The sequence below is a fragment of the Gossypium hirsutum genome, chromosome A11 (genome assembly GCF_007990345.1).
Source record: "Gossypium hirsutum isolate 1008001.06 chromosome A11, Gossypium_hirsutum_v2.1, whole genome shotgun sequence".
In the NCBI taxonomy this organism is placed as follows: Eukaryota; Viridiplantae; Streptophyta; class Magnoliopsida; order Malvales; family Malvaceae; genus Gossypium; species Gossypium hirsutum.
In genome coordinates this window covers 32,433,640-32,460,420 of record NC_053434.1, presented here as the reverse complement: position 1 = coordinate 32,460,420, position 26,781 = coordinate 32,433,640, and the positions used below count along the sequence as shown (strand labels likewise).

At 30.6% G+C, this 26,781-nt stretch overlaps 3 protein-coding genes across 11 annotated transcripts; all 3 read left to right on the top strand.

Moving 5' to 3' along the window:
* Positions 1 to 1,442: 1,442 nt before the first annotated feature.
* LOC107897243 (uncharacterized protein At2g29880-like) lies at positions 1,443 to 5,739 on the top strand. Of its 3 annotated transcripts, none has more exons than XM_041081591.1 (7): positions 1,443 to 1,585; positions 1,905 to 1,999; positions 2,937 to 3,012; positions 4,153 to 4,180; positions 4,271 to 4,337; positions 4,612 to 4,983; positions 5,059 to 5,739. In XM_041081591.1, exons 6-7 carry the CDS (start codon positions 4,618 to 4,620, stop codon positions 5,653 to 5,655), a joined length of 963 nt encoding a protein of 320 aa, XP_040937525.1. In that variant the 5' UTR covers positions 1,443 to 1,585; positions 1,905 to 1,999; positions 2,937 to 3,012; positions 4,153 to 4,180; positions 4,271 to 4,337; positions 4,612 to 4,617; the 3' UTR covers positions 5,656 to 5,739. The 3 variants fall into 3 exon arrangements, with proteins under 3 accessions (XP_040937525.1, XP_040937524.1, XP_040937523.1); XM_041081590.1 differs by having other exon boundaries at positions 4,097 to 4,180; XM_041081589.1 differs by having other exon boundaries at positions 4,084 to 4,180.
* Positions 5,740 to 7,808: 2,069 nt separating this feature from the next.
* On the top strand, positions 7,809 to 11,059 carry LOC107913239 (transcription factor ALC). Of its 7 annotated transcripts, none has more exons than XR_005904961.1 (8): positions 7,809 to 8,263; positions 8,585 to 8,710; positions 8,822 to 8,887; positions 8,970 to 9,035; positions 9,947 to 10,258; positions 10,348 to 10,391; positions 10,465 to 10,633; positions 10,742 to 10,866. XR_005904961.1 is itself a non-coding variant. In XM_016841763.2 (8 exons), the coding sequence occupies exons 1-8, from the start codon at positions 7,934 to 7,936 to the stop codon at positions 10,800 to 10,802; spliced, it is 1,185 nt and encodes a 394-aa protein (XP_016697252.2). In that variant the 5' UTR covers positions 7,809 to 7,933; the 3' UTR covers positions 10,803 to 11,059. The 7 variants fall into 7 exon arrangements, 6 of the variants coding, with proteins under 6 accessions (XP_016697252.2, XP_040937520.1, XP_040937519.1 ...); XM_016841763.2 differs by having other exon boundaries at positions 10,337 to 10,391; positions 10,742 to 11,059; XM_016841764.2 differs by having other exon boundaries at positions 7,820 to 8,263; positions 8,606 to 8,710; positions 10,337 to 10,391; positions 10,742 to 11,059.
* Positions 11,060 to 16,321: 5,262 nt separating this feature from the next.
* On the top strand, positions 16,322 to 22,479 carry LOC121209850 (nicotinate phosphoribosyltransferase 2). Its single transcript, XM_041081584.1, has 16 exons — positions 16,322 to 16,464; positions 16,687 to 16,895; positions 17,285 to 17,432; positions 17,543 to 17,662; positions 17,782 to 17,916; positions 18,008 to 18,069; positions 18,290 to 18,365; positions 19,160 to 19,261; positions 19,708 to 19,824; positions 19,932 to 19,990; positions 20,547 to 20,721; positions 20,839 to 20,973; positions 21,076 to 21,174; positions 21,667 to 21,775; positions 22,013 to 22,125; positions 22,245 to 22,479. The coding sequence occupies exons 1-16, from the start codon at positions 16,417 to 16,419 to the stop codon at positions 22,320 to 22,322; spliced, it is 1,785 nt and encodes a 594-aa protein (XP_040937518.1). The 5' UTR covers positions 16,322 to 16,416; the 3' UTR covers positions 22,323 to 22,479.
* Positions 22,480 to 26,781: the final 4,302 nt, after the last annotated feature.

The following is a 26,781-nucleotide window of genomic DNA, read 5'->3' as shown; positions in this document are numbered from 1 at the left end:
TGAAGATAATGGTTCACCCTATTGGGTGAAGAGTCATGAAGAGAGGAGAGATCAACAAAGGTATTGTAGTGTTCGGTTGTAGGGAAAGAAGGTCAATTCAGAAGAAGATAAAAGAAAAAGATCATCCTCTACCTTAATAGCTAGCAAAAGCATATAGAAGATTGAAATATCCATGCCACATGTCCTCCTCTAATTGGCAGGCTTGTCATTTTGTGGTTCCTTATTAGGTTGGCAATGTCATATGATGTGACTCGAATATAGAGTATGTGAGTGATAGATAATAGCCGCCTTGTCATGATGGTTAAGTTCTGTCAAAGTGTGCATGAAATGAAGTAGCTCCTATGATAGGAAGATCACTGATAAAGTTAACCATTTCCATAATGAACTTGGACAAATGGTAATAATAATTATTTTTAATAATATAAAATAAATTTATATATTTTCTATAATTTGTTTATAATTGCTTAAAAAATCACAACTAAGATAAATTTGTCCAGGTTCAAATAATTATAGACAACTATTTATCTAAGTTAATCTTAGATGTGATTTTCTAAATAATTATTTAAAAAATTCATTTTTAGGATTTTTATTTTTTAAAATATTTGCTACAAGATATATACATGCTCGTCATGTGTCGTCATCCGATTAATCTATCAACCATGTCATCAAAACTTAATAGTTAAACTTGGTCAACATAAAACCTTGGTTGATTAAAATTTTCAACTTTAAAATTTAATCTGGTGTAAATTTTTCACGAGAGATTAATTGATTTTTTTATTGAGGGTTTTTTTACTATTAAACCTAATTTCAATAAAATTTACATAAAATATTTTAAAACAAAATAGAAATAATTAAATCTTTTAACAAATGATATCATATAATTCAGTAAATTTGTATATCAAAAATTTATTAAATATAAAGTCATATTTATAAATATTTAATAAATCCAAATATATAAGGATGGAGGTCGGGGTCCAACATTATAATGGAAACAGAAATTACAAAGACAATACCTCATGAGAGCATAGAGAAAATAAATCTGTTGTATCCATCATTTGGGACTACACTTTGTCGGGGTTATTATTATTAAATGAAAAAGGGAAGGGAATATCAATACCAGAAGTAGAACCCTAACAGCTTGTTTGGTTCGATGTAATGGGTTTACCATTACGCACCGAATCGGTGAGCCCCACATATTCCAGCGTTTGGTTCGCTGTAATGCCCATTACGCGCCGAATCGGTTACGTACGTATTCCTCCTTATTCACCGATTTCTATTCCCTGCCCTTTGTTCAGTTTAGCTCCCGTTTAGCATTCTCCCAATTCCTATGCCCTGTTTTACCCTCATCTTCCCAAGCCGAAATCCACCTCCAGAACTCTCCCTCCCAACATCAAACAGAATCTGCCAAGTAAATGACCTCCACTGCTCCCGTTTCACTTTCATTTGATTGTTTTGTCGAACCAAACGCACCCTTTTGTTCTTCAAATGCAGTGAGTAGGGAAGTCCAAAAACAGACTTCTGTTCTTCAAATCCCAACAAGTATCTCCAAAGAAACCCTCAAGAAAACCTTTCCAATTCAAGCAAGGTAAAAATTATCTGCCCTAACATTTTTTTGTCACGTGTTTTCCCTTTTACGTCTATGATGAGAGATTCAACATTTCTTGAAATTGAATCATGCATTCACCTTTAAAATGAGGTTTTAGTAAGACTTGATTCATCAAATTAGTTGAATCTCTGTTTATAATCGTTAAAAATTGGCATCTAAGGTTTCTGAAAACTAGGGCTTAAACTAGTTGAATTGATTCATGAATCCCAATTTTCGTGAAATAAAACTTTAATTCATTTGATAAAGAATTAGAAGTTGTAATGGCTTGATTCTTGATCATTTTTTTCAATTTCAGCAGACAAATCAGAAAAGCCGAGAGTCGGGGAAAATACAGTTAAAAGCGTATAGAAAAGAGACAAAGAGAGCTCTTTGTCTTCTTCTTCCCAATGCTGTGTAAGATGCTTTTAATTGTAAAATCATACCCTTTAATTGGTTAAGTTTTGTTTCAGTTCATTGCTGGTTTGTTTCCGAATTGTTGACCTTTTCTTTTCGTTTCAATTTCTGTTTCTTTCTGGGATTTATGTTAGTGCTTTCTTTTCTATGTACTTTCATTTTCTTCCTTATATCTACTAGTGATTCAACTTGTAGGTGATTTTGGCTCTTTTATATATAAATTGTCAATAGCAGTTTTAGAATCATTATTTTTTGATTTAAGATGCTTTCTCATTCTTAAGGATAGGGTATTTATTTATAACATTGATATGAATCGAAATTGTATGATAACTTATTTTAGCTTGTCTTGGCTTGGAATACCGTGAAAGTTGAAAAGAGGTAAGTTTGCACTAATCAGAGGGTTTTTAGGACATTCTATTTATGTCAAGTAACCTTCTTCTATGTTAAATTGTGTGAGTGCTTTGATATAAGCATATATCCGACATGGTTTTAGTGTGTAAAATGGACTACTAGATTGGTAAACAAGCATTAGCTGCATACCATTAACATGGAAATGCTTCCTGAAGTATGTCTGCCTCAAGTGCCTAGGTTGCCTTTTGGTAACTGCGCTGTTTTATATGACATGTTGTAATTAAGATGGTTCTGTGTCTGCTACAAGAATGATGTTGTCTATGTAATCATCTGTGTTCATCCTATCAGCATGTGGAGTTTGGTTAAATGCTGCATCTGTGTTCATCCTATCATACTGCTCTGCTTTTTTGTGAGTGTATCACTAGGATTTTGGTTAAATGACTTACAAAGCACTTACCTGATGTGATTCTAAATTTTTTTTTCTGGTTTAAAAAACAATCCCCGCAAAGACTGAAATTTTTTGCTTATGGGATTCTTGAGAGTATTGATGTTCCAGTTAATTGATGTTCAATGTGAACTTTTGTAGGTATTGGACTGTTAGCTACTGATTTGCTCCAGACATAAATCGTTGGCAAGCTGAAGCTCTAGTTGCAATTCAAGAGGTATTTTATAGTTGCAATTCAAGTAAATTGGACTGTTTTTTTATGGCTTACTCCATAGTAATGTTTTTATAGTTATATTTTGCAAGTGGTGATGTAATAAGTTGATTTTTATTGGTATTGAAAATTTTGAATACGGATATATGTCAATTTTTTATTAATACGGATATGTGTGTGTGTGTGTGTGTGTGTCTGTACAAATGCATGGTTGGACTGAGATAAAATAAAATCATGGAAATAAAACTTATTGAAATGAAAAATGCATTTCTCGGGAAACAGTAAAACATGTTAATAGTACAGGAAATCCAGTTTAAGGTACTGGTGTGAATAAAAGCATGAATTATTCTTTTAAAATCCAGTTTTCGGTTGGAAGCATGAATTTTGTTTCGTCTCTGCATTTTTTAAATTTCGGTTTTAAATCATTAGTAACTAGTTTAAGTTGGACTATATAAATCGATAATGATTGAAATACATCAAAATAATCGATAATGATTGAAATACATCAAAATACATCAAAATACATCAAAATGAAATTAAAATATTAAAATTTATATAAATCGATAATGATTGAAATACATCAAATAATCTAAAAATATTGTTATTGAAGGTATCCTAGATTTAAAACTGAAATGAGTGGCAGTATGGTATTGCCAAGAAAACTCTTTGTTGGAAGTTAAATGTTATGTAGGCTTCATAGACTTGTACTGGGAATACAATATTTCACCAATTCATTAAATTATATCTCTAAAATCCTGAAATCTATCGGTAGATTATATTAATATGTTAGTTTAAGTACAGTAAAATGTAATTGCCAGTGAAGTTGATAATTTATGAATAATAAACTTTATTCTTAATAAATATTGGTAAATTTATTCATAATTAATATGTTTTTTTGTTATGATCCATATCACAATGTTTCTACCTTCTTATTTATTACAAGTATAATTATATGTGGTATCGATTATCAAATAGTATTAATTTTAGATGATTGATAAAGAAATGAATTTCTTGTTGCAAAGATAGTTTTAATTTCTATTTTGTTCTTTGTAATGATTCTAAATTTGTATTGTTCAGTTTTTTTTGATAGTGTGTTATTGCTTCCTCTTCTTTTTTGGATTGTTTGACTGCTTCCTCCACTCACAGTTGAGCGTCTTCTTTTCACGCAATCACTGTAAGTTCCTTGGCAATTAAATTATTTAAGTTTACTGTACTGTTATTGAAATTATGATTGGAGAAATGTGACCCTTTTAAATAAATGCAGTGAGTAGAGAGATCAATCCCAAGTATCTCTAAATAACCCTCAAGAAAAGCTTTCCAATTCAATCAAGGTAAAAATTGTCTGTCCTAACATTCTTTCAACATGTTTTCCTTTTTATGTTATTTTATGTATATAGTTTGTGAAACTTTGGTGGTGTTTTTGTGTTTATTGTATTGTACTAAACTTGTTGAATTATAATTTGATTTCTTTTCATTCATCATGTGTTATAATTTTATTCTTTATGAGTTTTTTATTCATGATATTGAACTCAATTTTAATTTTATAAAGTGTTCACATTATGATTCATGATATTAAAGTTAATTTTAATTTGTTTTTTTCTTAAGATAATTATGTCAGGTGTTCCAGAATCAATTGTTCCTTCACAATCATCTCGAGGAACCAAAAGGAAATGGGTTCCAGAAGAAGATGCAGCACTGGTTTCCAGCATGGTGGACTTGCACAATATTGGGACATTTAACGCTGATACGGGGTTCAAAGCCGGTTACTTAAACGAGTTAGAAAAAATGTTAGAGAAGGCTTTACCTAATGCGATGTTGAAGGCAAGACCTAATATCGAGTCAAGGATTAGGTTACTGAAAAGAGATTGGTCAATAGTGTATGACATGCTTAATGGCCAAAACAATAGCGGTTTTGGTTGGGACGACCATAGGCAGGTCATTGTTGCTGAAGATGCGGTCTGGGACTCTTATTTAAAGGTAAGAATGAGTTTAACTCTTTATTATCCTATTCTTACCAAACTTATAACTAATATGATTTCCTCGTTTTTGTAGAGTCATAAAGAAGCCGGTCAGTTCAAACATCGTAGTTTCCCTTACTACGACCAACTTACTACCATATACGCAAAAGATCGAGCGACTGGGAAAGACGCTCAAACAGCCGCTGACGTTCTTGAAGAAATAAATGCTGAGGATGTACCTTCTGCAGATATTAATGAAGACAGAAACGAATACTATGATTGCGATGCTAATGTCTCTTTCGATGACATGGATGTTTCTGCCACGGAGCCGCAAACAGACAAAAACCAAGGGGGTTCCTCATCTTCAAAGAGGAAAAAAAAGAATTCTGATACAACTGGTCATTTTTCTTCTTCAGTTAATGATGCTGCCACTTTATTGGCTGAAAACATGCGGGCAATTGGCGAACAAATCAGTAGGAGTATTGCCTCCGATGTGGTAGTTCACCAGGGCATCCAACAGAAAGCGGCAAATTTATATCCAACCTTATGTGAAATAGAAAGTTTAACTATGGATGAACGGTTTCAAGCATTGAGTAAAATTCCGGATCATCCAACTCAAATGGTAGTTTTCTTTAGTTTACCTTCTGATGTACGGTTGGAATGGGTTAGAAGATTTCTTGCTGACCATTAAAATTTATGGTTTTGTTGATGACATTTTCGTAACTTTTTCTGTTTGTAATATTTGGGATGGTATGTCATATACAATGTTCTAACTTTTGATGTGGCAAAACTGTATAACATATAGATTGTGACATAGAATTTCATGAATCTCATTTAACCTTTTGTTAATATTCATTGTTATTATGTTTATGCAAAATATAATTCTAAAGTTATTTATTACTGCTAATAATTTTTTATTGTAGAATATTTAAATTATTTGTTCCACAAATGATATTTTAGCACATTAAATATGTATTGCAGTTTAATAATAATAAAGTAGATTATAAATTATATTTAATAATAATTATTTAAATTATATTTTATAGTATTATATATTATGATTTTAGTAAATTATATATTTTATTAAATTAAGATAATAATAATTATTTTAAATTATATTTTAGTATTATATATTATGATTTTATTAGTAAATTCATATAAGAATATTTATTAACAATTTTATTAAATTATATATTTTATTAAATTATATTTTATAACAATTATGTTAAATTATATTTTAGTATTATATATTATGATTTTATTAGTAAATTCATATAAGAATATTTATTAACAATTTTATTAAATTATATATTTTATTAAATTATATTTAATAATAATTATTTTAAATTATATTTTAGTATCATATATTATGATTTTATTAGTAAATTCATATAAGAATATTTATTAAAAATTTTATTAAATTATATATTTTATTAAATTATATTTTATAACAATTATGTTAAAATATGATTAAATTATTTATTATTTATATTAATAATCTTATTAAAATTTAATAACAATAACAATAATCATCTAACTTAAAAAAATTCTGCTAAGGGTATTCTAGTCATTTTAGCTTTTTTCCTTATGTTATTACACCTCTATTCCATTCAACCAAACACAAGAATACCATTACGCCTCTATTCCATTACATTCAACCAAACAAAAGAATTATCTATTACGCCTCTATTCCATTATGCATCTATTCCATTACAGCGAACCAAACGTGCTGTAAATTTTAAAAATACCAACACAAAAGTTTAATCGATTGCACTTATGGTTATCGGCGACTTTGTGTCAACTTTGAATCCAAATCAACAACAGCTGGCTATCAGGATGACCTCATTTGTAGATTTCGGTGACGCTTATTTTGGCTCATTTCCTTCAATTACTAATCTATTTTTATCAACCCTTTTTATATTCTAGTAAAACTGAGACATATAGGCTTTACATCATCTAAATCTTATCTTAAAACTAGACAAATCGAGATTATTGCTTCGTCGCTTTGTAACATTTTGGAGCCCAAAGATGTTTGTAGGGAAAAAATGAAGCAGGTAAAATAATTACATTTTTTAGTAGTTGGAAAAAGTAATTTTATGAGATCATATACAAGATTAATTTCTATGTAATGTGGCATGCTCATCGTAAAAGTAATATTTTTTAACATTTACATTCAATTATCATATTTGAATAAGGATGATGGTAATGAAATATTATTGATTTTAGATGGATAAAGATGATTCTCATGATTTTATCTTTTTTATGATGAAAAGTTTAACTTTTACACTATATATAACCACAATCTAATCATTCACTAATTGATATGAAGTAACATTCCTTGTTTAACTTATTTCTAATTAATTTCAAATTTAATGTTTAACAAAATGATTGACTATTTTAATTAAAAACAAAGAGAAGCAGTTGCGGGACCAATTTAAGACTGGATCTGTGTCCGAAAACACATGAAACAAACAAAAAGAAATTGTAAAACTAATAATAGGGTTGATTATTGATTAATCAGTATTTAAAGAATAAAGCCATGATTTAATGTCCCCGCACGTGCCCCCGTGACCGTGAGTGCGAGTTTACCTGACACTGGAGTAAAACTTTCTTTAGTCTCACCTTGATATGTCACTATTGTTGTTTGACCGCCCAATCATTCGCCGTGAAAACTACACCTGTTCCCGCCTGTCATTTTTTTACATAAGTCTCTACTGAATTTAATGTAATGTAATAAACCATAAGTTAAAATGCTAATAATATAATTATTATATTACAAAATCATCCACTCTTTATTTCACAAATACTTCATTTTGTCTTTCTTTTTGTCGTTAGAAAATAAAAACCAAACCGTGCAAAGCTTTTACGTTGTACAAACCAAAAGCCAAAGCAAAAACGACAGTAACCGAAGCACATGGATGAAGAAAAGAGAAAAACCATTTTAAACTGAAAAAAAGGGAAGGCTAGAAATGGGAGATAACCTTAACCTTAACATGTTTCATTATAAGAATATCAATAATAATTGCTATAATTATAATAATGGGACGTGTTTACCTCCTCCTTCTTCTTCAGATGATATATCCAACCTTCTTCATCAAATTCTAGGTCATTCTTCTTCTTATTCTTCTTCGTCTTCGTCATCTTCTGGAATGGCCCACTTTGGGGGACCATCTGAGAATCCACGGCGGTTATCACCGTCACCAGCACCGCCCGGTGGTGGAGTGAAGCAAGGTGGAGGGTGGGGTTTGATTGGAGCTCCTGGTGAGAACGATACCGATGAGTACGACTGTGAAAGTGAGGTGAGCTTCTGTTTTTTTTTTTTGATGATTTCTATTTGTTGCTGAGAAAAATGGTGCTTGGAAAGGGATAAAATTTGAGACGTTTTGTTGAGAAAGGTTAAGATCTTAGTTAAAAATGAGTTAAGATTGCATGCGCTTATATTTGATTACATGAAGCAAACAGTACGGACCATTCCAAGATTCTATTTTTGAATGTGAAGATATTCATTTTTTTAAAGAAAAATATTACCTTTTAGCTCTGGTAAAGTAAAGGTTTCTTGCTTTGTTTTTCTTTGTTATAATTCAAATCAAGCAAAGTCTCAAACTTTTTTATATATATAGTTTGAAATTTGTCATAAGCAGGAGGGTATTGAAGCACTGGTGGATGAGGCACCACCAAAGCCAGCTCCACCTCGTAGTTCCTCAAAAAGAAGCAGAGCTGCGGAGGTTCACAATTTGTCTGAAAAGGTTAGTTTGATTCTAAATCTTTACTAATGGGGAAGCATTTATTCGATTTGATTTTATTTTTATTGAAAGTTTCTTCATGGATTTCTGATCTATGGAGTTTGATTGTGGCAGAGGAGGAGAAGTAGGATTAATGAGAAAATGAAAGCATTGCAAAACCTTATTCCAAATTCTAACAAGGTATTCTTTTTTTTCCCCAAATATTGCTGCATTACTCATTTGGGTGATATATAAGAGGGATTGAATCTTATATTCATGGCAGACTGATAAGGCTTCGATGCTTGATGAAGCTATCGAGTACTTAAAGCAGCTTCAGCTTCAAGTTCAGGTATATATGTCAACAACTTTACTACTTTTGCTCTTTTGTTGGTGAATCCACAGCTGTAGTTTAGTTTATATTGCCTCTCTTGGTGAATCCGCATATGGGGTTTTGATATGTAGAAAGAATTTGCATAAATATTGGTTAGGCTATTTTATGACATTGAAGAATCTCAAAGCTGAGTAGCAAGTTCGTAAATCTACTATTGTCTTCTTTCAGAAGCAGAAACGGTCTATTTCTTGAAAGTAATCTTGAAGTTAGTTGAAATAACCACATTTTAGTTTGCTTTAGCACGTTTGGAAAAATATGATCCTATTAATTTCATTGTCAGTCTAGCTTGTTGATGATTGAAGTTCAAAGACTCTAACTTGATTGTAGATTGATATGTCTATAGAACTTCAGCATCCACAAGCGGCATAAAGTTGAAACTTGACCAATATGGTGTCTATTATGTACTGTGACATTATGAAAAATCTGTTGAATTAATCCACTCATGGTATAGTTCCATGGAATACTTGCTTTAGAGGTGTTGCCAAGTGTATATGACATGGAAGCTAGTTGAAAACAAACATTATATAAATGAGAACTCAATGTCGAAAACCCCGTTAGTGCAAGAATATTGTCTGTGAGGGTTTTAGTGGCAGCTTACATCTTCTATTACAAGATAAGGTTTATGTGACACGTGAATGCCTCATTTTAGGTCTGCATTACATATTAATAGTTGTAAATCAGTAAAAGTTTTATCATAAAAGACTGTTGACTTCGGTTCTATCTGTAGCAGGGTGTTGTTTCATAGCCTAGTTAGTATATCCTTTTATTTTCAATGTAGAATTGCTAATAACAAACAGAAATACGTGTAGAATGAGAGATGTGTTTAGAAAGTTTGCTTCTGATTTGTTTACATTGTCTTAATTTTTCAGATGCTATCAATGAGAAATGGATTAAGCTTGCATCCAATGTGCTTGCCTGGAGTTTTGCAACCACTACAGTTTTCCCAAACAAGAATGAACTTCGGTGAAGAAAATGGGTCTCTACCCATAAACATGTCGGAAGCAGTACCAGCAAATCCGGAAACCTCGGTGCAGATGGTTTTTGATCTACCCAACCAATGCAGTTCCTCAAACCCTGGATCAGTACCAAACATTTCAAACATAATTACTTCGGAAACTTCATTTGGATTGGAATCAATCCAGGCTCATTTTTGGCCATTTCAGCTCCTCTCATCATCTCAGGTAAGTCATATGCGTGACAAAGCATGAAAATTTAGGGGAATTATCCTTACTGGTCATCTTAGTTAAGGGATTGTGAAGGATATTTGCAGGGAAGACATTCTGCATCATCATCAACTGAAGACAAACACACCAGGTATGCACAAAAGCTTGCAATTTTCAACTTAGTTGAAATGGTATGACTTCTTCCTGGTTTATCTGTCTGTCAGAATTTGGTCTAGTTGCAACGACCACAGTTTCACTTCCCTTTGATACACAAGAATCTGATCTAAAGGAAATCTATTCCCTTGATGCTAGTACGATGAGAACAGAGCAATCAAACAGTGTACTCTTAAAGAATTTGGACCATGACCTTATACTTTCTCCGCACCATCCCCGGTAAATTCGCTTCCCCCCCCCCCTTTTTTTTTTCCTTATTTTTCCACATATGCAGACACAATATCATTCCATGGATTAATTTCCATCTTTTAATAAACACTTGAGCAGTAAGCAAGTAGGAAGAAGTGACACCGGTGATGAAATAGGGATAGACAGACCGAACTTCTGAATCTTCTGGTTAACTAAGGCTAGCATGTTAACATTTCGGGTTTTTATAGAGATAATTACGGTCAGGTTTTGTGTCTTTTTTGTATTTCTCACAAAGCCTCCATAGAAACATCCAGAAGTGGATGAGTAGAAATGCAGCAATAGCCTCAGATGTTTCTGACTGAAGTAAACTTTTTTTTCCTTAACCTTTTTCTTGGGTAAATTTAGCAGCTGCTACTTACTTTTTCTGATAATTTCTATCATAATTTTCTTGCTCAATCATCTGTAATTTACATGGGAAAAAAAAAAGAACTCAACTGATAGTAATTCATAGTTCTTGCTTTCTTGAACTAAACCGGGTATTTCATGCAGTAATCATCTATCATCATAAGAAATGCAAGTCATTTCTTCATAAAAATATATTATTTATTAAGTCACCATTTATAAACACTAATTTTCTGGGCATGCGTATTTTAACTAGTTTGATGGTCTTTCTAAATATTCTTGGATTCTGTGTTCTTCAATCTGCATTAATTATGATCCTCATCTTTCTAGCCGGAAGAAACTTGAAAATGAAATGTCATCTTTTTATGTAAACATTGGGATCTTAAATTCCTGATAAGGGTGAAGCTCAAACCATGGCTTATCTATGCTAAAAGATCATTCTGAAGAAGATGACGATAAATACAATGACAACGACAAAGACAATTTTCTCTTTTCTATAATAGCAAAACATTAAAAAAAACAAATAAAAAAAAAGGAACTAAATTGAAATATATGAGATGGAATAAAATAATAATAATAATTAGTTTATCCATTGAGCATTAATCTCAAAAGTAGTATCAATGACAATGACGAGCCAGGGTTACCTGGTAAGAGAATAAGATAGGGAAAGTGACCGGCCAGGTTTCCCTCGACCACGAACATGAGAATTAGATGCTTCTTAACGTTTACATCAATTTCGTTGCCTATTTTTTGTTTGCCAGCTTTGCTCGGACTTGCTGTATGGAAACTTTCTTTTACGTCAGTAGGAGTTTTTGTAACACTAGTTCAAAGCGGCATTGACTATTCATATTATGATATAGTTAATTTGATTTTTTTTTTTTTGGTTCAAAGAAAGAGATAATATGTTAGTATATTCCAAAGTATTTTTGCATTGATACAATGGGAAGTTCATATTTATTAGACCTTTTTTCAAGCATATGCAATTTATATTTACTAAAATATACGCTTCTTCAGGAAGGAAACAAATCCAAGGTTAAAACATGGTTTTTGTAGATGTTGTGCACCACTCTTTTATCTCCTTTGTGTCAAAAACCAACTCTCCTTCATTTATCCGTAAGTTTAAGAACCACAAGTCACTTTCATTAGAAAGATCATTGTTAATGGGATAATGCCTCCCATGAGTAAAGATGATCTTTCTGATCTAGGCAATTTTACCAAAGCAAGACCAGCTATATGGACTGATGCAATTATTGTACATGAAGTGGTCCATTTATTCGAAGGGAAAAATAGACGGAGCGAGACCTATGATTATTAGGTTGGACTTAAAGAAAGTTTAAGATAAATTTGAATTGACATTCATTGGTAAACTCTTTCAATATTTCTATTTTCTATAGAAATGAATTTAGTTTTTTTATGAATTGTGTTTCATACAGTCCCTTTTCTTGTTCATGTCAGTAATTGTGGATGAAGATAAACTCCAAAGTTTTACCCCTTCACACATGACCCTTGTCCCCTTATACTTTCATTCTATGCATTGAGTTCCTACATCTCCAAATCATATAGGAATATCAGGCAAAAAAGTGGAAACCTATTAGAACTTATAACAGAGGACCAACTATATCGCATCTTTTTTTTTTTTTTTTTTTTTTAGATGGGTGATTTTATTCTCTAGGACTAATAGAAACTCAATTGCTGCAATTGAAAAAGGTCTTAGAGAAGTTCATCGAGGAACTAGGGCAGAGTGTAAGCCTCAGTGAGTCTCGAATATTGTTTTCACTTTAACACTAATGAAGAACAAAGAATTTTGGCGATTAATAGACTGAACATCGGACCAGCGGATGAGATTGCCCAGTACCTTATCGTTTCAATGCAAACGAAAAGAATCAACAAAAGGGGTAATGACTTCATAGTTGACAAAATTCTGGCCAAGCTGTTCTTTTCGAAAGCCAAATTGTGTTCCCTACTGGCCAAGTGATCTTGATCCAATTCACCATGATAGTTCTTACAACCTATTTCATATAGCTTGCATCTCTTATGGTGGGAGATGATCACTAAACCTAAGAAGCAAGGAGGTTTTTGGAGTTAGAGAAGCAAAGTTTAGAAACCAAGCACAAATCACTAAACTCGACTAGAGACTTTAGAAAGAAAATGACAAACTTTGGGCCAAGATCCTTCTATTTATGTATGTCAAAGAACTGTCAAAACTTGAAAAGTGTAAAAAATGTCTCCATAACTTGGAGGGACTTATGAAAAATTAGCCTTTTTTCTTGAGGAATGGATCAAATGGATTGTGTGTAATAGTGAACATTTGTTAATTTTTGAATGGATAATTGGATGGCCTAAGTCCTCCCAAAACTTTTGTGGAAGACCATATGACGCTTAAGGAAAGGTCTTAACCTCCCTGAAGCCATCCTTCAAAGCTTCTACCACACCTCTATAACTATTCGTTACAATGTGCGAGATGGTTTTTTTGGAATTTCTCAACCTCATATGAATTCACACTCGATAGAATTTATCAAATTGCAGCAAATAAACCTATGGAAAATCAGAACAAACAAGATGAAAACTGTAGTTGGATCTAGAAACAGAAAGTACCTTCTAGGCTTGTGCTTTTCATATGGGAGTGTTGCCATTAAACCCTTCCCACAAGATTCTTATTGAAACATCGAGGTGTAAATTTGTAGGACCCAAAGTGAAACCACTGGACATTTCATAAAGAATGCATAATGACAAGAAACTAGCGAGTTACTTTGTTTCCAAGCGAATTGTAGCAAACTCAGACAACATAACTTGGAAGGACTGGTTAAAACTCAACATTAACGCTTGTATCAAAAGCACAGGATACCCTATAAATTAGTTTTTACCTTCACGATGTGCTAAATTTGGTTGTTTAGAAATGCGGTGGTGTTTAAAGACAAGCATGTTGATAACATTACATCTATTCGAACAATGGTGAAACAGGTGAATTGTATTTCTTGTTGAACCTTTTTAAGAGCATGTCGCCACCTATAGCTGTTGGGAATTATATGGAAGGCCCCAACTCATGGATGGCTCAAACTCAATATAGATGAATCTTTTGTCGAGGATCCCAAAAAGGTATGAGCTAGAGCAATTAGCAAAGATCATGATGGAGGTTGGATTGTTAGTTCCTATCGTCACATTTCTCTCACGTGTGGAAGCCAATTTATGGGCATTAAGAGATGGTTTTCAACTTGCTAAATCCATTACTGTTGGATACCTTGAAAGCAAAGTTGATGCCACTTCTGTGATCAACTTTGTGGTTAATAAGAATGACATTAACAACTCTTCTTGTTGAGCTTCTACATTGTGTGCACACATTTAAGGAATAAGTGTGTCAATGCATTAGCACACATAAGAAGCAATTTTTCAATCCTTTAAGCTGAGGTTAACCTTAACATTTTTAATCTTTTGTGTGTTTATCTAGATGTATTTTATAACATTCTTCTTTTTAAGGTTCAGACTAAAATTGAAAATGTTACGTCTAACAATATTTTAAGTTAATAAAAATTCTTTTCTTGACAAAAAAATTATATTATGTCACATGTGTAGAAACATTTTTAAAATGTTTATAATGTTTCAATAGTTATAATTTAAAAATTACAAGCAATTCAAAAGTTATCACTAGTTATTAATTAAGAGTTGTCAATATTCATAGTGATAAGTTATATCTCTTGTTGCCAAAAGTTATAGTACTTAATTAATAACAAATAGTTATAATTATTCAAGTAAATGTCTATTAAAAAATTATGTTTATGTGGTGCTCAAATCCAGTCAAGACAATCCGACCCGAATTCCAAACGTCGCATTAGCCCAAACCACCACAAAGCACATCAACCACCAATTATTCATGGAATATTTGATAACCTTAAGTCATGTTTCTCTTGTGCTACTCTGACCATCAAATCATCAACATAATTCGTAAATTGAATTTTTAACAAGCAAATATTCTAAAAGCTTCAATTGGACATTAATGTAGGTGATAAGGTATTTAAAAGGTTATATTTGAAAGGATTTTAGAAATCGTTTTATTTAAAAACAAATGATTAGATCTAAATCGTAATGTTGTAAAACGTTGAAAAACACCATTCATAAGGTTAAAAATAATATAGTAGAGTAATACGTATAAATCTTATTTAGGAAGATTCATTAAAACATCATGCATCTCTCCATAAAATCATCATCATTTAATTAGTTCATACTAAACTTATGATTAATTTCCAGACCACACATAAAACATATAAGACTTACCTTAATAACCAATAGATCTTGAGCTTGCATTTACAAGTTAGTCGAACAATTACTCATACCATTCAATTATCTATTTGAAGTTGTAATAGAAGCTTTAAACCAAACCAATTAAAAGTTTATAATGTCCAATTACAAACCATTCACAGTTCAAGGTCTAAAACTTCTTTTAGATATAAAAATTAAGTACAATTGTTAACATTGTTAAATTTTTTATCAATTTTGTTGATGTCACATTTTTAAATAAAAAATATTTGGTATTCATGTAACTAAAAAATGATGTTATAATGAACATGAATTTAATAAAATATTTTTAATAATGCTAATAGCTGAACCTAAATTTTGATATTTAAAAAGTGAGACTAACCCAAAAATAAATGTATATTGACTAAATTTCAAATTTACGAAGATTACAAGAACTTATGACATATTTTAACCTAGTATAAAAATATGAATATTTTTAATCATATATATATATGAGTATTTATTTAAATCATGCTTACCTTCATATCTTACAGTTTTAATGTGTTAATATGTACTCTCATATATGTAATATATGTAATTTAATTAAGTTTTAATTAAGCATTATATATTATTAAGTTTATATATAACATTGATTATTACAAAATATTTTCTTATTATAAAATAAATTTCAATTATTAAAAGGAAAATACACTATAATATTTTATAACAAATATATTTATGCTGGGTTTATTTTACAAAAAATAATGTAAAATATAAATTTATAAATATAAAATAAACTCAATTAAATAATGAAAAGATAAAAAAAATCTTAGAGGAATATTTGTTTCATTAAAAATAATTTTTATGAAATATTTTTAAAAAAATCTGTCAAATAACAATAAATATTTTACATAAATTTATCTAAACAACAAAAAGTACTAATTCTCCAAAAAAAATTCATTTTTTAAAAATTATTTTTTAAAATTATTTTAAGTCAAACAAACCAAGAATAAAATTTAAGGAAATGAGAAAATGGAATCAAAATCAGAATATATATATATAAAAACGAATAAAAAGAAAAAGTGTCGGATGAAAAAGGGAAGGAGAAAAAAAAATGGGAAAAATAGAAAGAACAGTGATGTTTTATACGGTCCACAAAAAGGCAGTGACGGTTCAAAACCATGAGGGAGTACCTAATTCCGGTTTGTACACGTCATGATTCTTTGAAGGTAGACTGCGCTAAGCCAACCCCCCTTAACACTCTCCGTGTTGCTATTTTCCAGTTTTTGATGGAATTCAATTTGAACTCATAATTTCTTTTTTCTAATTTTCTTTCTGAAGAACGAAAAAAAAAAGAGTACGAAATACGCTTCAATTCAACGATCTCTCCAAATTTCTTTTGTTGTTTTCCTGATCCATACGCTATGTTTTCCTCCACTATATAAAAGCAGACGGGTTTTGAACTGGGAAGTGAGAAGTTGGTAATAATAGGCCAGGAACGATTGAAAATGGAAGCGAAAGCGAACGGACCGAGTGTGAATGCGGGTCGGGTCATGGACGGGCCGACGAACCCGATGGTCACTCCTCTTTTAACCGATCTTTATCAGTTCACCATGGCTTACGCTTATTGGAAAGCCGGCAAACACAACGACCGAGCCGTGTAACTTTCAAATTCTTCCCTTTTATACCTTTAATTTCATTCCGTTATGAATAATTTTTATGTTTCTCTTTCATATCTAATCCGTTTTTTGGCTACTACGAAAATCGGATTGAAAATAGAGTTTTGATGATTCGTAGTTACTTTTTTCAGTAGAGTTCTTTTTCCTTCGAACTTTACTTCTTTGAAGTTCAAGTTGTTACCGAAGAAAAAAAAAAGTTATTGGAAAATCAGGGCTTCCGATATTCGAAAGTTAGTTATTTAACTAATAATCATTTGGTTACCTGTTAGTTTAAGAAATGAAAAATGAAAAATGAAAAATTGCAAGTGTTTCCCTTTTGAAAGATTGAATATTTTGAGCTTCGGACTAGCGTTTAATAATATGCTTTCAGGTTCGATCTATATTTTCGAAAGAATCCGTTTGGTGGTGAATTTACAGTGTTTGCTGGTTTGGAAGAATGCATAAAGCTCATTGCTAATTTCAAGTTAACCGAGGAAGAGATTTCCTTCATCTGTGAAACCTTGCCTGGTTCATGTGAGGTAAGCTAACTACTTCGCAGATGATTCAAGTTATGATATTCTGCGTTCTGTTTGTTTTACTGTGCTTGTAATTGGATGTTTAACTTTTTCACTGTTTCTGCAAACAACAGGAAGGCTTTGTCAAGTATCTAAGAAATATTGACTGTTCTGATGTTGAAGTTTATGCTATTTCGGAGGGAACAATTGTTTTCCCAAAGGTGCCCCTGCTTCGAGTTGAAGGACCAGTTGCTGTGAGTGCTATGAAACTTTTTTTTTTTTTGCCACATCTGTTTGTCTTGAATTTGGTTCTTTTTTTCAGCTCCTTCGTTTTTATCTTAATTTTTCTTGATTCGTGAATTTTTGTTTTTAGGTGGTTCAATTGTTGGAGACTCCAGTTCTGAATCTTGTAAATTTTGCGTCCTTGGTGGCTACAAATGCGGCTAGACACAGACTTGTTGCTGGAAAATCTAAAATGTTGCTTGAGTTCGGGCTTCGACGAGCTCAGGTTGATGAGTTTTTTCTTTTTTATTTTCTTATTGTAAATGTTAATAATTGAGTTTCATTCTGTCAGACATTTCCATTCATGTTAATTGCAGGGACCTGATGGCGCTATTTCAGCATCAAAGTATTGTTATATTGGAGGCTTTGATGCTACAAGGTGGTTTTCTAAAATATTCATATCCTGTTCTATACTGCTTTTATGGCTTCCTATATCATGTTATTCAACTGGATGGAAATGCAGTTAATTTGTCCTCAGCTTGATCGTGAAGCTATTCAGACAGAGCTTATGGTTTTTCTCTATTCTTCACTAATGTAGATTCTTTATCTAAGCTAATGTTTGTATTGCTTGTTTCTGTTTTATGCTGTGTGTTGGCCAGCAATGTTGCTGCTGGGAGGTTATTCGGGATACCTCTTCGTGGGACACATTCCCACGCTTTTGTTAGCTCATTTATGGTCAGTAATTTATTTCTGGAAACTTTCAAGCTCTATAGCAATTATCGTAAGACTTTATTATATATTTTCTGCATGTACTTCAGTTTATATCTATATGGTAGACTATAACCTTGTATGTTGCAGCAGTGTTCTTGGTCAGAAAGTATGTTTTGTTCCTGCTGAATCTCTCCCCCCATCTCTATATGTTCTCCTAAATTGGGAATCTTTGTATTTGACTGGATTTATTTTGAGGTCAAACTAGTTGATTGATAGCAAGCCTGATTAAATTTTACCTTTTTCGTTGATCCGGTTTGTTTTTGTTTATCACATTAATGGCACACTAATAAATATAACTTAATACCTTCATAAACATGTACGACATGAATGAGGTGACTGCCAGATACTTGATTTCAGTGGAAAATATTGTTTCAATCCATATATAACTGTTTTTATAGAAGTATTTAACTTTTAATTTGACTATTAGAGTTATTAGTTTCCTTTAACATGCTTGAGTTTAACTTTACTATTGGCTCTCTTTGTTTTATATCTAAAATGGTTTTTCATTGACACTTCATTTTCTTGGTGATTCTTATCTCTTAGTGAATTGGTTCATGCTCCATAAATTTTAACGTGTAGAAACAAGCTTGGATTTCACACTAACCTTCAAAATTGCTTACTATTTTCTATCAGTTTTCTGTATGCTGTTCTATCAACCTTTTTCTTATGTTATTTTCATGCATTGGATATTATGGATGTCTTCCTGGAACTTTTTTGTTTCTTTGAATTTATTAGGTTATTCAAATTTTAATTTGCAGAGCCCTGATGAGATCCTAGAGAGATCGCTGCATAGGTCTGATGGTTCAAGTACTTGTGAGGACTTTGTCAGTCTTGTTCAGTCATGGTTAAGCAAAATACAGGTGTTCTGCATCGGCCATTTACATTGTTGTCAACAATTATTTAATTTGTTTTTGTCTAGAAATATACTTTTGTCCAAATACATCAAACTGAAACCCACTGGTGCAACTTGTGCATGTTCATCAAACTCGGATATTAAAACTTGCATTTCTTCTCTTCCAAGAATCGCAGTGGCCAAATGTTGCAATCTTAGATCCTAAAGATCACCATCACCCCTTTTAAAAACAAAGTTTTACAATAGAAAGCTCAATGCATTGTTGCAGGATTTTGTTCCATTTAGTTCTCAAAACCCATGTTAATCTAAATATATAGATTATGATATATAAGGAGTTTGGAAGAGAGAGACCAATGCTTTTTCCGTCTATTCTCTTCTCTGCAATATTGCTACTAGTTAATTACTGAATGCTTCATCTACTTTTAACTTATTTAATTGGTGCATATTTTCTAGTGGTCAAAGGCACTTGGTAACAGTGTTGGTGAGACCAATCAGAGTGAATTAGCAGCTTTCACCTCATATGCCTTGGCGTTTCCTAACAACTTCCTTGCTCTTGTAGATACATATGATGTAAGTACAACTTCCTTGAGTGTTAGCTGTAGAACAAGTTTGGGGAAGCCTATTTTATCATAACATATATCAGCACTAACATTGCTGTTGTGCCATCCGTTTTATAGGTAATGAGGAGTGGAGTCCCCAACTTTTGTGCAGTTGCTTTGGCACTTAATGACTTGGGGTATGTCTCAAAGGCTTATAGATATGGCAGTTCATTTTCTTATAAGAACGGTTTGTTGCATGCTCAAAACTGGGTTAAAAGAATTTCTGTTGTTCCTTTTTGATACTTTGTATGTACTTACATTCAGTTCAGTAATTTGTTATCATCTTTCCAGTGGTTTTCAAAGTCGAATTTATGTTCATAAGCTGATTAATTGTATTAGTAGCATTCTTAGTTAGAACTGAAAATGAATTAATGTATGATTAAGTCTTCATATTTCATATGGCTATACTTAAAGTGAAATCGAAGGCATATGAAGAAAGGCATGAAGTAACACCTTTATGTGCCATGCATCAGCTGATACTGCCCCTGCTTCTGCCTTCTTTTCCATTTTATGCTAATCATTATCAAAGGGTTTTTTATTGGGCTTCTCAATTTATCACAGATCATATAGGTTATAGGTCTTCTTTTTGTTTACATAACATCTGACAGCATTACTTTTTTGTGGATTTCATCTGCGCAAGTAAGCATTCAGTCGTGCTCAATTTCAGTGATAAGTTAAATATGTAAAATGCAGGTATAAATCAGTTGGCATTAGATTGGACTCCGGTGACCTAGCATACTTGTCTGGTGAAGCCCGAAAGATCTTTCAAATAATTGAAAAAGAATTTGGCCTGCCCGGTTTTGGAAAGACAAGCATTACTGCTAGTAATGATTTGAATGAGGAAACTCTTGACGCACTAAACAAGCAGGTTCTCAGTCTAACTAAAATTTCTTTGAATAATTTATTTGACTCTATCAGGTTGACAATGCCTCCTTGATTCATTCTTGAGCACATCTATTCATGAGATTACACTTTTTCTTCGCAGGGTCATGAGGTGGATTGTTATGGAATAGGAACCTATTTGGTCACTTGCTATGCTCAAGCAGCTTTAGGTTGTGTTTTCAAGCTTGTTGAGATCAATAATCAGCCACGCATCAAACTTTCAGAGGATGTATCCAAGGTTTGACCTGGCAGCCAAGAAGTTTTAACAGCATGCTTCTTCATTATATAACACATTTCCTCTTTCTTTCTCTCATCTTTTTATTTACTTTTTAAATACTAGGTCTCTATACCATGCAAAAAACGATGTTACAGGTTATATGGAAGGGAAGGATATTCACTGGTGGATATAATGACAGGGGAAAATGAACCATGTCCAAAGGTAGTTCCCATTACTCTTGCTGTATAGACTCCAAAGTTTTTAGTTTTCAGTAATTAGCAACCAACACCATCTTCCTCTTTTTCCTTTTAAAAAAAATGTGGGGCATCATGAATGTGTATTTAAGAGCATCATAAATGCTTTAGATCTAATTTTAACTTAGCAACATAAGGATTCAGTCTAGAATGATACTATTATTTAATCTTTTAAACTTACATAAATGCTTAACTTTTTTGCATTATATAGATACCAAAGTCGAGTACACCCACCAGTTCGTTTTGTACATATAATCAATTATCTTATAGGTTACCCACGTCCTAAAATCCGCTGGTTCATTTTGATTTTGATATACATTAACTTGGAATTTTTATAATTCCTCTGTTATGCACCAACAACTAATAGCAGCATACACGGCAACAATATATAGACTTAACTTCATAGATGCTACAATGGTAAGGCCAATAGGCCTCATGTTTACCCTCTTCAAATTCGTAGGTGGGAGAACGTATTTTATGTCGCCACCCTTTTAATGAATCCAAAAGAGCATATGTGGTACCACAGCGCGTGGAAGAGCTTCTGAAGTGTTACTGGCCTGGGAAGTCAGGTAAAAGCTCAGAATATATGTAAAACTAATTCAGCAGCTACCATAAAGGAGCAGAACTGATAACCTTATTTTACTTAAGTGGTCTTCTTTATTCCTTAGTAACTTTCAATTTTTTTAGCAGTGTCTTTAGTCTCAACTTTTTAGTAACTTGCTGTTGAACAGAAGAAAAGCTCATCAGCAATTTGTGCATCTTTTTCCATTTTTCTGACACAAGCTTTTCTTTTGCCCCTCCTGAAGGTAAAGTAAGAGAAGAGTTACCAGCTCTCAAGGACATTAGGGACCATTGCATCAAACAGCTTGAGCAAATGAGGCCTGATCACATTAGGAGATTAAACCCCACACCATACAAGGTATTGCAGCAGCCTAACCTCTTCTCCCCCCTCTCCCCAACAACAAAAAGAAACTATTCTTTTAGTTCTTGTTAAACTTCTTGTTAACATAAAAAATTGGTATATTTATCCATAAACAGGTGAGTGTAAGTGCAAAACTGTATAATTTCATCCATTTTCTATGGCTGAATGAGGCACCTGTTGGGGAGCTGCAGTGAGAATCCGAGACAAAGGAAAAGAGGCGTTTTGGAGGAACTTCTTTAACATAGATTTTCATGCATTAAATTAGTCTTAAACCTTGATGACTACTAATAATCCGTTATATTTTCACAATGCATAGTGAAATGAATGATTGCGTTTTCTCTGCTTTGCAAATTCCGGCTATCATGTCAGCGCTTTAGTTGTGCCTCGATCAATTCTTTTCTATTTGGCTTTGCGATTTGGGTTACGTGAAGAGTGGTATTTTATAGATTTATTCAATTTCTTTGATTTGTTATTGCTATTTTGAACATTCCTATCATTTTGGTGCCTATATGGCTTTTACATACGCCTTAATTTTATTTGAACATGCTTGTTCTTGTCCAATGAATGTAAAGGTTATGGAGGGTTAATTTCTTTTTCAAAATTTAGAATCATTTTTCTCCATTTGACATTTTATATGTTTAATTCTAATAATATATTCTTTAGAATAAGGTTTTGGTAAAGGAAGAAAATTGATGCACTCATTGACCAGATTTTTAAATTTATTTATTTATTTATTTTGTGCCATTTTATCATGTGTTTAAGACCCAAATTTACTACATGTGCTCATGGCATTTGAGTTATTTTGTCTTCGTTATTTATTCTGCAGTGTATGTGAATGTGCAGTGTTATATTACACAAAATAATATTCTTTTTAGGTGTCGCCGTTAAGTAGTGAAGATGCATTTTTGTGGGACTTTTGCTCAAAATAAGTGACGTATATTGGTGGGGATGTTGTTGTATGGGATATTGAGTGTGATAGGGTTAGAGAAGCAATGTATGGGCTTTTTTGAGGGTTTCTATTATTTGACGCCAGGGTTTACATTTGATGATGGGTTATTGTATTGTTATGACAATGCAGCATGATTTTGATGTTATCGAGGATTTAATTGGACTATGATATCATGAAAATACAAACGTGGATGAGGTAATAATGGTAAGGAAAACAATGTAAAAAACCACTTCAAACGTAGGTGGTGGTGCAGAATGTAATAACGTGCTTGGGTCCGCCAACGCAATAATGGTGAAGATGGAAGTCGCTTTGTAAATCTTTAATTTTCCTACTTTAACCAAAATTTTATTTTAATTTATTCTATTCTTTTTAATTTTATCATGTATATTTTATTACTTCAATTGTATATATCAATAATATTGTTAAGTTAGTGTTACAACTTAATCGACACAAACTAAAAATTAATTATAACACTATGATAAAAATAATTGTAGTCTATTTAGTATTCTTAATATGATATATTTATATGTTTAAATTTAATTTTTCTCAAAATTTAATTTTTTTTAATTTTGATATCGTACATATTTCATGTATTATTATTAATTAGTTTCAAACCATACAATTCATTTTTTTAACATATTTTATATTTTAAATTTAGAATTTTTACATATATATACATCTACATGTGATAGGATTTCGAGTATAAAATAAACAATTTCAACAATTTAAGCCGATTATTTTTTTGTGACAGGATAAAAAACTTCAATTACAAGCTAACAGTAGTATTTAGGTTGGATAGCATAACTCGTCTGTCTGTCCGCAATTAATCATCAACCTACGAAAGGGTAACATAATATATTCTCGAATCTATAGAAAAACCTTTCATCAATCTAACTAAAATATCAACAGTCAAATTCACCTCTTGATACTTATTTAAAAAGTAGTATTTATTCACGCTTGCATAATGATATAAGTTTGTCTCTTGGATAAGCAATTTTTTTCCTTTTACTCTTCTTTTTTATAAAAAGCAAGCAATTAATTATATAAAATAAATATACTATAATTTTTATGTTATATAGTGAGCTGATAAATATATATTTATTATCATAAATATACTTTATAACATAAAATAAGTTTAATATTTAATATAAATATATTATAAACTAAATATATAAACAAAAGCTATATAATAATTTATTTCATTTATTATATAATTATATAATTTTTAATTATATAATAATTTAATAAATATATAATTTTTTATTATAAAATTTATATTATTTAATTATAAATAAGTAGATATAGTAATTACAAAAATTAAATATAAATATAAATAACCAAATTTAATTATTTATTAATAAAATTATTATTAACATAAATATAAATTTAGCATATATTTTATTTATTTAATATGCAATATGATTATTTATTTGACATATATAATTAAATTTAGGCTTAATTCACAATTTGGCCCTTAAAGTATACCAGTTTTCTCATTTTGGTACCTAAATTTTTTTGTCCCAATTTGATATATAAAGTACATGTAAATTCCCAATTTGGTACCTCAAATATGCCTCTGATATACTTTTTTAGTCCAATTTTTATAGATGTTGAAAAAAAAATTCTCATAGCCAATAAAAAAGTACCATGTGACATCTTTATGTCAAAAAAAAACAAATATTTTTTATTAAACATTATACACATTAAAAATCAAAATAAATATATAAAAAATCAGAAATATATATAATGTAGAAAAAAAACATATAAATTGTAAATATATATATAAATAAAGGTTACAAAAAATATGATAATTGAAAAGAAATTAATTGAAATCAATAATTTTATTAAAAAATGTACAAAAATTATAAAAATTATAAAAGAAATTAAAAAAGATTTAAAAATATGTTTTATAAAATTCTAGAATATATAATTATAAAATTCTAAAAAGTTATTTAAGTTTCAAGTTTTTTTTTTTGCAATTACTTAAAATTTAAGTACTTTTTATAATATTTTTCGATTTTTATATATTATTTTGACTTTTTAAAATTTATAATTATATATTTTAGAATTTTATAAAAAAATTATTTATAAACTTTTTTTTAGTTTTATATATTATATATGATTTTTTTAATATTTTTAATCAGTATAATATATATAATACTAAAAAGTAAAAAGGACACACAGCGTTTTCTAATAGCTTTACACGACGAGTCAACGTTGATCAATGCTCAATCACGATCGGTTAAAGTCAAGTGTTTTAATATTTAAATATTTAATATTATTTTTTCTATTTTTAATTTAAATTTAATATTTTTTAAATAAAATTAATTGCCTAGTGATTTTTATTATTAGCCAAAAACATGTCACTTTTTCATTGCCCAAAGCTGCCTAATAGGGTTTTGTTAACGTTTATTACAAAATGGACCAAAGATAATGGAAATTGATACTTTAGAAACCCAAATGGAACAAAAAAAAAATTTTAAGTACCAAGTAGGAAAATGGGTATACCTTAAGAGTTAAATCGTGAATTAAGCCTTAAATTTAATGTCTTTAATAGTTATTTTTTAATCTCACATCATTGCTATAGCTAGGATTGAATCTAAATACATATCCCACCATTAATTTTAATCTCACTGTTACAATATCTAATATTATTACTACAGTAATTAATTGTTGCCTCTATGTTTAATCTTACCGGATGCAATCTCACCACCCATCTAAAAGAAGCCTCAAGGAGAAAAAAATAAAAATGTAATGTTAAAAAAAATTAATCCAAACATCGAATCGATCCAATGTCAAGTTCTTCGTTTAATTGATTTAATTAAAATATATCTTTATTTTCATACTGATTTAATTAAAATATATTTTTATTTTTATAAATAGGTATGAATTTGAGGAAAAAAAAAGTTGTTTATATTAAAATTTAAATATCAATTTATAAGTTAAGCGCAAAGAATTTAAGTTTCAGTATAAATAAACGAGAAGTAAAAGCTTAAAAGAATTGAAGGGTGATTGGTTGCTTCAAAAATTCTGAAAATTAAAATTAAAGATAAATAAAAATGAAAAGAAAAATAGAAATTACAAATGTGATCGAAGATTATCTTATAAAATAAAAAAGTAAGAAAATATATCAAGGAGTGGTCTTTAGAATAAAAAACAATAAGACATTAACCAGAGGATGAAAAAGACTTGGTACTAAAATAGTAGATTTCTTATGTTTTCAGAATAAGATCAAGAAATGATTAAACTATCAATTTGTTGAAATTAAATGATTAAATTATTAAAAATTAAAACTGTATATTAAAAACAAAGAAAATTAATTTAGTTGTTGATTCAATCAATCAAATTCAATCAATTCGTGAATCAACCAATTTAACTTCTTATTCCAAATTAATATTCCTTTTTTAATAGAACCAACCAACTCAATCTAGTTTTGAAAACAATAATTTTTATTGCTTATTATAATCATATTTTATTTTTATTTCAAAAAAAATTGCCATAATTCTTGTATTTATCGATATTTAAAATTAATTTATTATAATAACAATTATTTTAATTACATTTACATAACATTAAGATTTAACAATAATCACAAGCATAACGACTCTTAAATCAATCCATACTTAAAATAACGTGCTTAATTATGTTTATATCAAGAATCAACTTAGACCGACCTAATAAAAATATACTTGCATATTTTACCA

Bases quoted from the DNA above. Each gene is read 5' to 3' on its own strand.
- LOC107897243 (XM_041081591.1), top strand. From the start codon at position 4,618: ATGTCAGGTGTTCCAGAATCAATTGTTCCTTCACAATCATCTCGAGGA. The intron at 4,984-5,058 runs GTAAGAATGAGT...TCGTTTTTGTAG, and splicing joins TCTGGGACTCTTATTTAAAG to AGTCATAAAGAAGCCGGTCA.
- LOC121209850 (XM_041081584.1), top strand. From the start codon at position 16,417: ATGAGGGAGTACCTAATTCCGGTTTGTACACGTCATGATTCTTTGAAG. The intron at 16,465-16,686 runs GTAGACTGCGCT...ATATAAAAGCAG, and splicing joins CACGTCATGATTCTTTGAAG to ACGGGTTTTGAACTGGGAAG. The intron at 19,991-20,546 runs GTATGTCTCAAA...TGTAAAATGCAG, and splicing joins TTGGCACTTAATGACTTGGG to GTATAAATCAGTTGGCATTA.
- LOC107913239 (XM_016841763.2), top strand. From the start codon at position 7,934: ATGGGAGATAACCTTAACCTTAACATGTTTCATTATAAGAATATCAAT. The intron at 8,264-8,584 runs GTGAGCTTCTGT...TTATATATATAG, and splicing joins AGTACGACTGTGAAAGTGAG to TTTGAAATTTGTCATAAGCA. The intron at 8,888-8,969 runs GTATTCTTTTTT...TATTCATGGCAG, and splicing joins TTATTCCAAATTCTAACAAG to ACTGATAAGGCTTCGATGCT.